This window comes from Drosophila elegans, unplaced genomic scaffold, assembly GCF_018152505.1.
Source record: "Drosophila elegans isolate 14027-0461.03 unplaced genomic scaffold, ASM1815250v1 contig_476, whole genome shotgun sequence".
Lineage (NCBI taxonomy): Eukaryota > Metazoa > Arthropoda > Insecta > Diptera > Drosophilidae > Drosophila > Drosophila elegans.
The window spans coordinates 17,294,620-17,307,086 of NW_024545863.1; the positions used below are offsets into that span (position 1 = coordinate 17,294,620).

General features: G+C 44.2%; 4 protein-coding genes across 4 annotated transcripts; 1 reads left to right on the plus strand and 3 right to left on the minus strand.

Moving 5' to 3' along the window:
• Positions 1 to 77: 77 nt before the first annotated feature.
• On the plus strand, positions 78 to 1,942 carry LOC108134601 (F-box only protein 9). The gene is made up of 3 exons (XM_017254965.2): positions 78 to 312; positions 376 to 1,088; positions 1,199 to 1,942. The coding sequence occupies exons 2-3, from the start codon at positions 394 to 396 to the stop codon at positions 1,836 to 1,838; spliced, it is 1,335 nt and encodes a 444-aa protein (XP_017110454.1). The 5' UTR covers positions 78 to 312; positions 376 to 393; the 3' UTR covers positions 1,839 to 1,942.
• LOC108134600 (programmed cell death protein 2-like) lies at positions 1,912 to 3,811 on the minus strand. Its single transcript, XM_017254964.2, has 3 exons — positions 3,642 to 3,811; positions 2,471 to 3,567; positions 1,912 to 2,411 (listed from the first exon to the last, which is right to left on the minus strand). Exons 1-3 carry the CDS (start codon positions 3,747 to 3,749, stop codon positions 2,156 to 2,158), a joined length of 1,461 nt encoding a protein of 486 aa, XP_017110453.1. The 5' UTR covers positions 3,750 to 3,811; the 3' UTR covers positions 1,912 to 2,155.
• A 316-nt stretch (positions 3,812 to 4,127) lies between these two features.
• LOC108134602 (UNC93-like protein MFSD11) lies at positions 4,128 to 12,228 on the minus strand. Its single transcript, XM_017254967.2, has 4 exons — positions 11,807 to 12,228; positions 5,719 to 5,888; positions 5,185 to 5,642; positions 4,128 to 5,114 (listed from the first exon to the last, which is right to left on the minus strand). The coding sequence occupies exons 1-4, from the start codon at positions 11,891 to 11,893 to the stop codon at positions 4,519 to 4,521; spliced, it is 1,311 nt and encodes a 436-aa protein (XP_017110456.1). The 5' UTR covers positions 11,894 to 12,228; the 3' UTR covers positions 4,128 to 4,518.
• On the minus strand, positions 7,713 to 8,552 carry LOC108134603. The gene has a single exon (XM_017254968.2). The coding sequence runs from the start codon at positions 8,266 to 8,268 to the stop codon at positions 7,822 to 7,824; it is 447 nt and encodes a 148-aa protein (XP_017110457.1). The 5' UTR covers positions 8,269 to 8,552; the 3' UTR covers positions 7,713 to 7,821.
• Positions 12,229 to 12,467: the final 239 nt, after the last annotated feature.

Sequence of the window (12,467 nt, forward strand, 5' to 3'; positions counted from 1 at the left end):
ATCGATAACATATCGATTTGTTGTTATTATTGGTGTGTTCCTCTTTGCTCTTGAGATTTCCCTTCTAATCATAAACGTTCACACTGAAAACAATAACTTTACACAGGTAGAAGTGTTCCCGTTTGCGTATCTGAACAAACTTAATCTTAGGGGTCTTACCAATGGCCACATGTTGCTCCCAGTTGCGTTCGACTTCGAAATTCTGGGGTGAAGCCCGCGGCCAAAATCAGCAGTACGCGCGGCCCTTTATTATAAGTTTTATTTCGGCCCGAATTCCCCCTTCTTCCAACGCCGATTACTAAGACCTTTCAGGTTAGAAATTGCGTCAGATAAAAGCGGGTAAATCCATTTTTACAATCTGTTTGGCCTTGGCAGACTAGTTTTACCATAGCCATGTCGGATGTGGACTCGGACGGCGAAGCACCTGGCCAGGAAACGGGCACCAGCGCACTGGATGAGTTCCGGGAGAGCTGGCAGCGGGAGCTTCAAGGTCATATGAACACGGCGTCCAGGCACCGAAGCTCTGAAGCTGCAGATCCCCTTACGGCGGCCAACTCCAATCTCAGCGAGGCAGATCTCCTCCAGGCCAAGGCCGAAAGTCTTTACCGGACTGCCGTTCAGCTGGAGCAGCGTGGCAAGGTATACGACGCACTTCCCTTCTACCGGAAGGCCACGCAGATCGTACCGGACATCGAGTTTAAGTTCTACGAGCAGCAGAAGCTCAGCAGCGATGTAAACAAAAAGTACCACAGTTTGGCCAGCGATCTGGCCAAGCAGCTGGATCTGGGCCCGCCGGATACTTCGGATGTTGGCGAGGAGGTCGTGGACAACCTGTACGACAAGTTCCAGCAGGACTTGCGACAGGACAGCATCTACAATGGCAAGATGATCGCGTCCAGCCGCGATGCCAGTGTCCTGACCACTGGCCTACACTTTTCCGACCTGCCGCCCGAGATTGTGATGCGCATTCTGCGCTGGGTGGTGTCCGCCCAGCTGGACATGCGCTCCCTGGAGCAGTGCGCCGCTGTGTCCAAAGGTTTCTATGTCTACGCCCGGGATGAGGAGCTTTGGAGGCTGGCCTGCGTCAAGTAAGAATGCACAAATATTCTTTATAGGGCCTAGGCATATTCAGATCACTATGTTATTAGACCACGATTGTTGTATTTTATATTATATTAATCAGCTAAAACTTTTTCAGAGTATGGGGCCACAACGTTGGAACCTTGGAGGCCCAGGATTCGGACATCAGCAACGTCTATTACTCCTGGCGCGACATGTTCATCCGGCGGGAGCGAGTGCTCTTCAATGGCTGCTATATTAGCAAGACCACGTACCTGCGAATGGGGGAGAACAGCTTTCAGGACCAGTTTTACCGGCCAGTGCAGCTGGTGGAGTACTATCGTTATATTCGATTCCTGCCTGACGGCAAGGTGCTTATGATGACGAGCGCCGATGAGCCGGCGCAGGGTGTATCCAAGCTGAAACAAGTGCACAGCGTACGTCCCGAAATGCTGCGGGGACGCTACCGACTCTTCGGAAGCACAGTCACTTTGGTGCTGCAGAAGTCGCAGGCCCGGGGAGCGGGACACATGCGCCAGAGGCGTGGCAGCATCATGCCGTTGGAGGAGGACTCCTCGCAGTTCCTGATCGAGCTGCGGATCGCAAGCACAACCAAGCGACGCTGCACACAGCTGGTTTGGTCACATTACACGCTTGTGCAGAAGCGCAACAAGGTGGACACCAGCTCCGAGTTCGATCTGACGGAGGCCAAATATCCGCCGCTGAGGTTCTCCACCGTCAAGAGCTACCACCTCGATGCCGATGCACCACTAGCTTAAGTTAAATAAGCCTTAAAAAGAATATCAATATGATTTAAAAAACACGTTTGAAGGGGGAAATAAAACTAATTTGTTTTGAAACCCTATTAGAGGGGGAGTGGAAATAACGAGATATAATTAGCAACTATCCTTATCGGAGTGTCTAAAAGCTTACAACGTTCTTAACAACTAGAGCATAAAATCTTCCTAGGACAATCGAGAAGCTTAGCTTTCCTCTGCAGTTTGCGTTTAAAATTCGTTGCACCAGTCTGCAACCCCAGCAGCTACAGCGAATGGGTTCTATGGCTTTGGGAAATGGCAAATGGGCGGACGCAGCTCTAAGATTCGGACTGCACCACTATATGCTCGTAGCGCATGAGGTCGGGCGTGTCCCAGCAGCTCTTGAGGCAGGTGAAAACCAGCACGTTGCCAAACTCGATTGGTGCATTGCAGCCGTTTAGCTGAAACCGCAGCTTGGGAATGAGTGTGGGCAGCAACTGCACCTCGCAGATGGTCTCACCCTTGCAATTGGGACACTTTGGTATAGGTTCCGTCAGCGGGGCAACCAGCAGCGGAAGCGCATCCCGTGAATACCTGAAGCAGAGCAGGGAAAGTTAAGAAGAAAACCCAGGAGGTTAATAAGAAAGACTTACCTCAACACTTGACCCGGATTCTGCTGGATGGTAGTGATAAAATTATGAAACACTATGTCGCCGTGGGCGGGCAGGGCTTTCTCGTAGGATTCGTGATCTTCGCCGGCTTCGCCAGATCCGGATGCACCGCCCGTGGGCGAATGGGTGGCATCTTCGTCCCGCAGCTTGTACTCCTGGTACAGATCACGTATGTGGTCCATGGAGAGAGCCCCGCCGTAGTTCTCGTACTCTTCCGCCTGCGTCTTGCTCTCCACATCCACGGCGATGTAGTAGGACTTCAGTGTAAGGTCCTTTATCTGCGACACTGAAAGCGAGGTGTGCTTTAGCAGGGCGATCAGGTCGCGTTCCGGCTTCTTGGGTGTGTCGACCAGCACGACATCCGTTTCGGGACCCTCGATCTCGGCGCAAATGGACGCGGAAGCGGCGCTGGCTCCGGCACCATCCAAACTGGGAGCGGCCGCTGCTGCACAGTTGGCATTCGGATCGTCGTCGGCGTTCTGGGGCGAGATCATGTCCATTTGATGGAAGCCCGAGATCAGGTCGTTCTCCAGCGAAGTGCTCTCGTCCTCGTCGTCGTCGATATCATCGCCGCCAATCTTTACCGGCTCGACCTTGGCTGGTTCTCCCAATTGTGCATCACCCTTGCCGTACTGCAGGGCATTGGGTCGCAAATTGCCATTCCGCTCGTTCTGCTCGTCATCGGCGGTTATGTCCATGGCCTCGTCCAAGGCCACGCAGTTGGTCTTGGCCAGCGCGATGGCACCACCGCCGCTGTCGCCCCAGTCGTCCGCTCCACTGCACCAGTTGACCGCCTGCAGCGCGCTGGACTTGCCCTTCTTCTTGGAGTGCTGCTTGCCGGCCGCCGAGGCCCTGGGCGACTGCTCGCTGATGACCTCGAACTGGTGGTCCAGGTGCTGGGTGCGCACACAGGCCCAGCTCTTGGAGTTCTGCGAGCAGGCGGGGCTAACGCATCCGAAGACGTACAGGCTGCGATGGAACTGGGAGCGGTCCAGCGGAGCGTACATCTGTACGATCAGCGGACGCACTGCACCGCACAGCGGGCACGTCGGAATGGTCACCTCGTGTCGCGGCCAATCCTGTGGGTAAAAATCAATTTCAATTATCAGCTGTCTCAGTCGAAGTCAACCGCCTCTGCAATCGCCTTTCTTACGGGTGTTCCGCCGATTTTGTTGGTGCAGCTGGTCAGGATCTGCTCCTGCTTGGGCGTAACCTCCTCATCCTCGTAGCCCAGGTACACCGTCGACTTATTCTTGGCCATTTTTCATGTTTTCATCCAAATTTTCCGAAATTCCCAATGATGGCTTTTAGTGATGGACGAAATGACTGCTCCTGGCTGGCCAATCGATATGTGCCCATGGTCTATCGATATTTCCCTGTATCGAATATCTTATAATCGAGTACAATTTTAAACCGCCAAAATCAAACTTTTCAAAGTTAGAATTTAGCGGGTACAGATTAAAAACTCAATTTTAATATTATTATTTAAGTGACAGCAAAACTTTAAAATAATTTTAAAGTTTAATTGTACTTTACTCCTGAAGTTGATATTTGTAATGTTGATTTTTAGGCAATAGCCTTTCCCCCCAACTATTAAATCCAAATAAATAACCAACTTCAAAATTAAAAATTTCGCAAGTTTTCTTAAAATTCGTTATATATTTGCACGGTTGTGCCCTTCTTGCACGCCGCCCATTTCTCTTATAATACTTCGAACCTGCGGTTTAATTAATTTACAGTTGCACAATTAATGCTGCTTAAAATAAATAAACGCACGTATACAATACACACATATAAAAAACATAGACAACTAGATTACATTTACGTTTTGGAATGCCAACACTAAAATACGTACATATAGCAACCAACAGTAGCGCGCAAAAACACTTATCAGTTATTGTCTAGGAAGACGACGCAGTCGCACGGATTCAACGCACTCCGAGGAATTCAACAAACGCGGACAAATGGCCTAAGCCGTATGGTCCTAACGAGAACCAGCAGCTAATACTCTAGATCCCAGGCGGGACAAATTACTTCTCCAGGGCCTCCTGCTCGCGGTGATGCCTCTTGAAGCCCCACTCGACGAAGACGAAGGCAATGGTGCCGATGGTTCCCATGACCACCAGTATGCCCAGCTGTACGTACAGCCCGAAGTGCGAGGAGTAGAAGAAGCTGATGGCCGCCGCCACCGACTGGGTGAACTTGAACAGGGCAAAAGCTCCAACGGCATTGTTCACATACTCCCCGCCCAGCATCGAGTAGATCTGTGTGTTGAAGCAGGCATCGCCCAGGCCCAAAAGGAAGGCACAAACCAGGGCGATGCTGGCTCTGGGCGGATCCAGGTACGATATATCGGTGGTATCTTTGAACGGTGCGCTATTCGGCAGGTTGATGAAGATCATGAAGTAGGCCGCCATGTGCATCAAATAGCCCACAATCACGATGGGATCGCGTCCATATCGCGTCGTCTTGTTGCCCAGTATCCCAAAGAGTCCGCCTCCGAAGACCTCGCCGGCTCCAATGCAGATGCCCACCAGTCCAACGATCTCCTTGGGTGTTTCGGCTATTTTCGTGGTGAATCCAATCGCTGAGCCAAAGACGCCGCTGAAGAACGACAGTTCCAGACCTGCAAGGTCAAGGTATAAATGTATAAAAAGGGTGAACAAATTTTGGAAACTCATCTGGGATTAGCACACCTGTATAAAAGAAGGCCAAGCTGAGGAGCAGCATCTTCTTGGTGAGAAACAATTGTCCAGCCGACTTCAACGCGTACATGGCCTGTCCGCAACCCGTGTGCTTTTGCTCCAGCTCATTGTCGTGCTCGGCATTGTCGGCCATGAATCTTAGGGCGGCCAGGAAGACAATGCCCAGCACGGCGATCACAGTGAGCACACCGATGACCAGGTTCCGTGTCTCCTTGTCAATGTGGGTCTTGTCCTGGAACTGATAGTACACGAACAGGTTGCCGATGAACATGCTGCACTCCAGCAGGGCCCAAAAGACGCCCGAGTTGCGGGATATGGTGGTGGTCTCGCTGCAGCGTGCCAGGTACGTTCCCTGGCCCGTCCAGGTGATCGAGGCACCCAGTCCCAGCACTGCGCTGCCCACGTACAGCAGCACCGTGGATGGGAACATGAACGTGATCATGAAGACCCTGCAAGCAGCGGGTGCGTTAGCCCAGTTAGTTACCAAAATTATATGAACTGGACAGTATGGCAGTAAACACTCACGTATAGGTCAGTGCTCCCACGACCATGGCCACTCGGGGTCCGGTGAACGAAATGAACGACGGTGCCAGCCAGTTGGAGAGCGAGAAGAACAGATAGATGATGGCCAGACTGGTGTAACCCTCGCCCTTGAAGCTATCATCCTCCTGGGAAATGCTGTCCAGTATGGTTTTCTGTCGGATGGATAGATCGGATCGAAAAGTGAAACGATTAGCATTTTGGAAACGTGCCAGACACATTTTGACGACTGCATGCCAATGAACCGGCAGCAACGCATTTGTTTATTGTTTTTTTTTTTTTTCTTTAAATGTTATACGGTAAACGTGTTCTCGGTTCAAGTACACATCAACAGGTATTTCCTGTCCGGATACGTTTTGGTTTTTGCCTCCAACATCTCCCTAAACAAAACAGCACCCGCAGTCGACAGAATATAAATTCAACAAAGTTGGTTTGAAATAGTATAACATTGTAGGCAGGTTTGGTAGCTTGTAATTAAATTATATTCGACAATTTAAATCAAAAAAGTATACAATTAAGTTTAACAAAAAACTTTATTTAGTTTAATACTAAATTAAAGGGAAAAATTAAAAAAAATCCTAAAAAAAAATGAATTATTGAGATAAAGTTGTGCTTTATTCACAAAGTTCTTTAAGAAATTTATATATTTGCATAACGCATAAAGCAAACTCTTTAAGTGCAGCTGTTCAAACGAATTAATCCGATTCTGGGCGCGACTTGGATCAGAGCCAAGTGCAACTTTACAATTCTTGCGGCTGTGAATGGAAAATTACAAGCTGCTCAGGCGAAACATGTTTGTGGTTGAGTTTACAAACTACAAAATTTTCCATTCCAAAGGACGCATCTCGGTAAACGACCGAGTGATATCGTTATCTCAGCGCAAAAATTGTGACTCTGACACGATTTTGATTTCTATTTGCATCAATTAAGTGGCGCTGCAAATCTGGTCCGGTCCTCGTGCCCATTTTGAAGTCCAACTTGAGAGGTTGCACATACAGATAATGCTTATAAATCGCTCTGTAGAGGAATACAGGGGGCCACAGCAAGTGAAAGTCTAGAATTCATTTGTCTGCACTCGAGAAGCGGAAGTAGTTGTACATATAGCTAGTGCCCTTGAGAATTCAGGAACTATTTATAAGTCTATGTATGGATTTAATCACAGTCCAACGGCAACTTTTGGGATTGTGACTGGCTTTTTCATTGCTTACATACATACGTTAAATCAAGCACACTGTATTAGAGAATAATAAAAAGCAGAGTTCTAGACGACTTTGTGACGGCACTGATAAGAAATCTCGAGTTTCAAGTGCAAGTAGTCGTTATCGCCACCAATGGAGCTCAATGAACATTTGCTGGTGATCTCCTTAATATTGAATTGACGAACATAAATACCCAACCAGAGAATTGGGTCAAGTTTTGTGCAAACAACAATCGAAAGAAAGTCGGAATGCAATAAAGAAAGTAAAGTGCGTACGCGGAATTGCAGGAGAATATGCTGGACAACTTATTAATTCGATCGTCACTTTGCTTTGTTTATTTATTACGCAAAATAAACTGGCACAACGACTCACGAAAAACTTTTAAAATGCTGAAACGAGTTTGGTTTGTTTCTCCTTGCAGAAGGTATTTGTACTTTTACTTGAAGCTTGCACGCACCACAGGTAATGCATACTGCATATTGAGTAGTTTTATGTGGTTTAACATAACTATTTAATTTTGAAAAAGGTTACAATACAATAATAAAATCTTGGGCTTTATTATCATTTAGTTGCAGTAGACAAAAAAAAAACTATATTAATTATTTGGTAAATTTAATGTAAATTTGGCGACTGTATTCCTTGAATTCTTCAAGAGTCTGACTTGCTGGTGTATCCTTCTATGTAGCATTGATTTTCTTTCGGGGCATGGGAATAGGCGTATCCATTCTAAAGGTCTTCATTAAACCATAACTACGAGCTTCGATTTCTTGTAGTAAGAAATTTATGTATGTTGTTAACTTAGGTGTTTATTGTTTACGGACATTTTTGTTTATTTGATGTATGATCTTAGGATTTTCTTGACTGAACGTAAATGAAATACAACGTTCAATCACTTTGCAAACTTAATGTTCATCCTTTCGCAATAAGCCTCCATTTCTTCGAGAGAATGCTTTCCCGGATCAGTAAAGGACATTTGCCCCTCTACATGGCCGGGATGAAAGACATCACTGAGTTTCTGACCTCGTGTTATGGTGAACTCGGCTTCATCAAAAAGTTTCCGTTTCATTTCAAAGGTCGTTTTGTTTGATGCTTTCGAATATGACGATGACGATGACTGCTCTTCACTTAACCCTTCTTCGTTTTCACTAGTTTGCGACCGAATTGCAGTTAGGCCGCTCAGCCTTTCCATTAATGTAATGGGAACGATACTCTTTTTAGCCAAGGGGATGGGAGTATCCGACCTTGTGGTCTTCATAAATCCATACGTGCGAGCATTAGTCTGGTGTGTATCGCGTTCAACTTTGAAATCAATATCCTTTTTCCCAGGTTTGTCCATTTTTTTTGGGTGGAAATATAGGTTATGCCTGTTGAACGTTTCGTTTTGTTGATCTATATTTGAAAAGCCTACTAGAATGGTTTTGCTTTCTTCAATTCAATTTGTATAGTTTGAGGCTCGATCATGGTACTCTAAAAGTAGATTTTAAACTCAACTTTGAATTTATAGAAACTATTTTTTTGGATTACCATAAAACAGTTAAATCAGTGCTAAAGTATTTTAATGTGGTTTAAAATGTTGTGCAAATTTTGATCTTGTTTTGATCGAACAGTTTTAAAAATATTCTCTTTCTTCTTTATAAAATAAAGTTTTTTTTAAATGTGCCTTTTCAATGAACCAGGGCGTCTATATAAATAGATTCTTTACTTAAAATGTAGATTTATGTATGTATGTTATATTTTTGAGAGTAATGTAATTTTATATATATTTAAAAATTAAAAAAGCCTTAAAAGCTGTAATAAAAATTACTATATAAGTAACAGAACTGTATAAATGCATTATAATATTATATATATATATTTTAAAGGGAGTTGACAATGTTATTTTATATAAAAAAAAACCCACAATTCAATGCCTCTTAAATGTAATAATATTTTTCGATTACATTGTTTGATTTGTGAAAAATGTGTTACAACATTAATGGGAAATTCCGAGAGTTGTAAATTACCATTTTCGTCGGGGCCATTGTGTCTTTATAGGGTGTTCGATACACTCGGTCTGGCCAGGCTAGACTTGATTTTCCGCTCTTTTGGCCAGACATTGCTGCACACGACTGCTGAGTGGTGATTTAGGGGATTTGGCGGGGGTGGGGGTAATGTGGCTCGGGCAGTGAGTGGTGGGCTCGTCGGCGCACACCCACTTTTCGCTTTGTTGTTGTGCAACCGGCTGTTGGCTATGCTCTTTGGCTGGGCGCAGGCGCTCCGACCGTCGCCACCCCCTCCGTCCCCTCACTCACAGCCCAGCGTCTTGGCCAAATTGATGTGTGCATATGTATGTTGGTCAACCTGGCTTACTTTATTGCTGACGTGGCCTTGAGCCTGACGCCTGACACTAGTGTGCGTGTGTGGCGAGTGTGTGTCTGCGGCGGCAGCGAACTTGCAATTGCAATGACATTGAAAGAGTTGCCGTTTGACGCGTTTTGCGTTGGGCGTTTGGTTTCGATTGCGCAATCAGGTGGAAAGGAAAGCGGTCTGAGTGGTCTCAAAAAGTGTTCTGTGCCACTCCAATGATTGCACCATATAAGCCAAGGCCTCGCTTGAAAATTGCTCTCTAATAGCCACGGAATACGGGCTAAATACTGGCCGATCGATCGATTGCTGGTCTATAAGTTAAGCGAGCTACACTCAAGAAAACAGCAGATTCAACTGGATATCTGCTGGTACAAACAAGTACTTCATGAACTTAATTGTAAGAAAGTACTATAAGTTAAGTTTCTTGTCCATGTATCTCGACTATTAATCTCTATACAGAGACGCAATAAAGTATTTGATTAATAATAATTTGTATAACTAAATTAAAAGTTTATTGTAAATAAAAACATTGTTTACCCCTTAAGATATATTTTTTTTCCTGTGTGGTCTATAAGTTTGGCTAACTACGCCAGTGCACGCCCTGCTTGGAATTCCAAGTCACTTTTGCTTTTGTTGTTTTGCTGCCGTAGTAAATTGTTTATAAGGAGAACCACTAACTGGAGGGCAGACACAAAGACAGATAAATTATATTGCGCATGCGCCGCTTGCCGCGCTGAAAGGCCAAAATAAAATCATAAAGCAAACCAGAAAAAGTAACAGCAAAGGGACAAATAACAGTGCTTCACTCGATTCAAAACAATTTTTTGCGGTATTTATCAGTAGGCACTCATTCAGTCCATTGAACCATAACAAAATGGTTCAAAGTAAATGTGTTGTCTGAAAACAAATGACAAAGACCTTTTGTGATGGCCAGTTTGGGCAACAAAAACGCCTCGCATACGTAATAAGACGAGATGAAAATGAAAAGAACGCTTTTTTTGCGCATACCTGACAATCCAGTTGCTTAATGAATCCACAACACTCACGATCTGGGTGCGAATTGATATGGTCTGTATATAATATAAAAATAGGTAAGTCTGTTTTCTGGTTTTGTTTTTGCGCGGCCTTGATCTTACGGCTTTCATTACTGACAATAAATAATCTACGTTATAAGCCGTTATAAAGCAACTAGTCAATGAACGCGTCCATGGAGTTATCTGTGCCTATCATTACCAATAAGTACATACATAAGTGGTAGTTGTAGTCCATTGATGTTATTTGCCCATATTAATTAGGTAATCGCTATCACTTCATTATAACAATAGTTTGGAGTGTGCCCCCCCAAATCGTCCTATGAATGGGATATTAGCCAGCTGGTTCTCGGAAATAATAATAAGCGAATTAGAGCGGATCTTGTTTAACTAGAAACTATATCAGCTAGAGACCACTGGGCATATATGTATATAAAACATAGCTGTTCCTATATATTATAATAAAAGAAATACGTTTAATATTTTTTATGACATCTAAAATCTGAATTCCATTGTCTCTTTCAAGTGGCCAAGTCAAATATATTTCATGTCATAGGACACATTAAAATAAATTTTAATATATACCTGCATATATTTAGTTTTTACTACAAAATAATAATTAGCTTGTTACACCTTTATTTCGAGAAACAATCATAAATTACAAGTTATACAGCACTTTCAGCTCAAAAAGTGTAGGTTATGGGGTAAAAATTGTAAGAAAATACATACTATGTTCTTCACTTTTTGTCTTTTTGTACTTTTTTTCGAGAAGCAATCATAAGTTACAAATTATACAACACTTTCAGCTAAAGAAATGTGGGTTATGGGGAAATAATAGTAGGAAAGTTAAAGTCAATTCTCTTATTGAGGTCAACTTTTCTGTCTTCAAGTGGCATGTACGGCTGTATTTAAATTCTAAAAGATGTTTTATATGGCACCAAAGACATCAAAAATTATAAGTTATACAACATTCTTAGCAGCTGAAAGTGTGGGCAATGGACAAATAATAAGAATAGAAGAATAAAAGAGTCAAATTCCCTTATCGGGTTCAACTTTTCCGTCTTTATTTGCATTACTAATGATAACCGCTCTATGGCGGATGATGACGAGTGCCCCAGTGCTCACACTTCTTATCAATTGAAGCCCACAGATGTGTTACACACAACGAACAATGGCTCCGAATGACTGGTGACCTTTGGAGCAGTTCATTAAATCGTTATTATAAGCAACTCCTAGCCACTTTACACCGCCACAAATCAGGGGGTAATTTACGACACAGCAATTTGCGCTGGTTGAATGGCGGCAACGTTGCCGCATCCTGTTACGCGTTGGTGGGTGGTGGGTGGTGAGTGGAGTGGTGTGTGTGTGTGTGTGTGTGGGTGGCAAGGGCACTACGTTGTCTATTGGCAAGGACAAGGACGAACGTCCAATGGCAAGGATATCAACAACAACAACAACGCCCACGCATACATACATACACGTTGGGAGAGAACGTACCTCGATGTTACACATGGTCTGGAATGCCGTGAAGACGAACATGAAGCCGAAGCCCAGGATGAGAATCATCAGGAATTTCCTATCCATCCTGTGGCCGCTATCTGTATATTTTCCCGCCGCTGGTCGAGTGCAAGTGCAATCAAATCGAATTCAATTAACCTGCCGCCGCGCACTGCATTTGCATACGACGTCACAAGAGAGGGGGCGTGAACTTTGGTTCTCTCTCAATAACTAGTTAAAATCGCACAAAAGGCAGAATAAACGGGCCGCATCTATGTACTTAACAATTTTTGAAAGCAATATAACACAATGTAAATGCTTAAAATACAACAAATAAACAACGCGTGTAAACTCAAAGCAATCTGAGCACGAATTTTAAATGCAATGTTTATGCGTCGAGGACTGAAAGAGGACTGCAAAAGACTTCGGCAGGCAGCGCGCTAATAACAGAATTCCCGATTTCACGGCACCTCGAATTTTGTATACCCTACATGCCCGTTATCATAATACATAAGTACAATTTGAGTTCCACAGTATTTGGATGTATCTAGATACTTGAATTTTGTGATACCTTATTCCTTATTTTTATTCAATTTGGTTTTCATATGAGCTTGACATTTTGTTTATTTTTGTTTTTAAATTAGCTTGATCCCATTAAATT

Excerpts from the sequence above, each read along its gene's own strand:
- LOC108134601 (XM_017254965.2), top strand. The coding sequence starts at position 394 with ATGTCGGATGTGGACTCGGACGGCGAAGCACCTGGCCAGGAAACGGGC. Across the intron at positions 1,089-1,198 it reads TGGAGGCTGGCCTGCGTCAA|AGTATGGGGCCACAACGTTG; the intron begins GTAAGAATGCAC and ends AAACTTTTTCAG.
- LOC108134600 (XM_017254964.2), bottom strand. The coding sequence starts at position 3,749 with ATGGCCAAGAATAAGTCGACGGTGTACCTGGGCTACGAGGATGAGGAG. Across the intron at positions 3,568-3,641 it reads ACAAAATCGGCGGAACACCC|GATTGGCCGCGACACGAGGT; the intron begins GTAAGAAAGGCG and ends TTTTACCCACAG. Across the intron at positions 2,412-2,470 it reads AATCCGGGTCAAGTGTTGAG|GTATTCACGGGATGCGCTTC; the intron begins GTAAGTCTTTCT and ends GCTCTGCTTCAG.
- LOC108134603 (XM_017254968.2), bottom strand. The coding sequence starts at position 8,268 with ATGGACAAACCTGGGAAAAAGGATATTGATTTCAAAGTTGAACGCGAT.
- LOC108134602 (XM_017254967.2), bottom strand. The coding sequence starts at position 11,893 with ATGGATAGGAAATTCCTGATGATTCTCATCCTGGGCTTCGGCTTCATG. Across the intron at positions 5,643-5,718 it reads GTGGGAGCACTGACCTATAC|GGTCTTCATGATCACGTTCA; the intron begins GTGAGTGTTTAC and ends CGCTGCTTGCAG. Across the intron at positions 5,115-5,184 it reads CTTGGCCTTCTTTTATACAG|GTCTGGAACTGTCGTTCTTC; the intron begins GTGTGCTAATCC and ends TTGACCTTGCAG.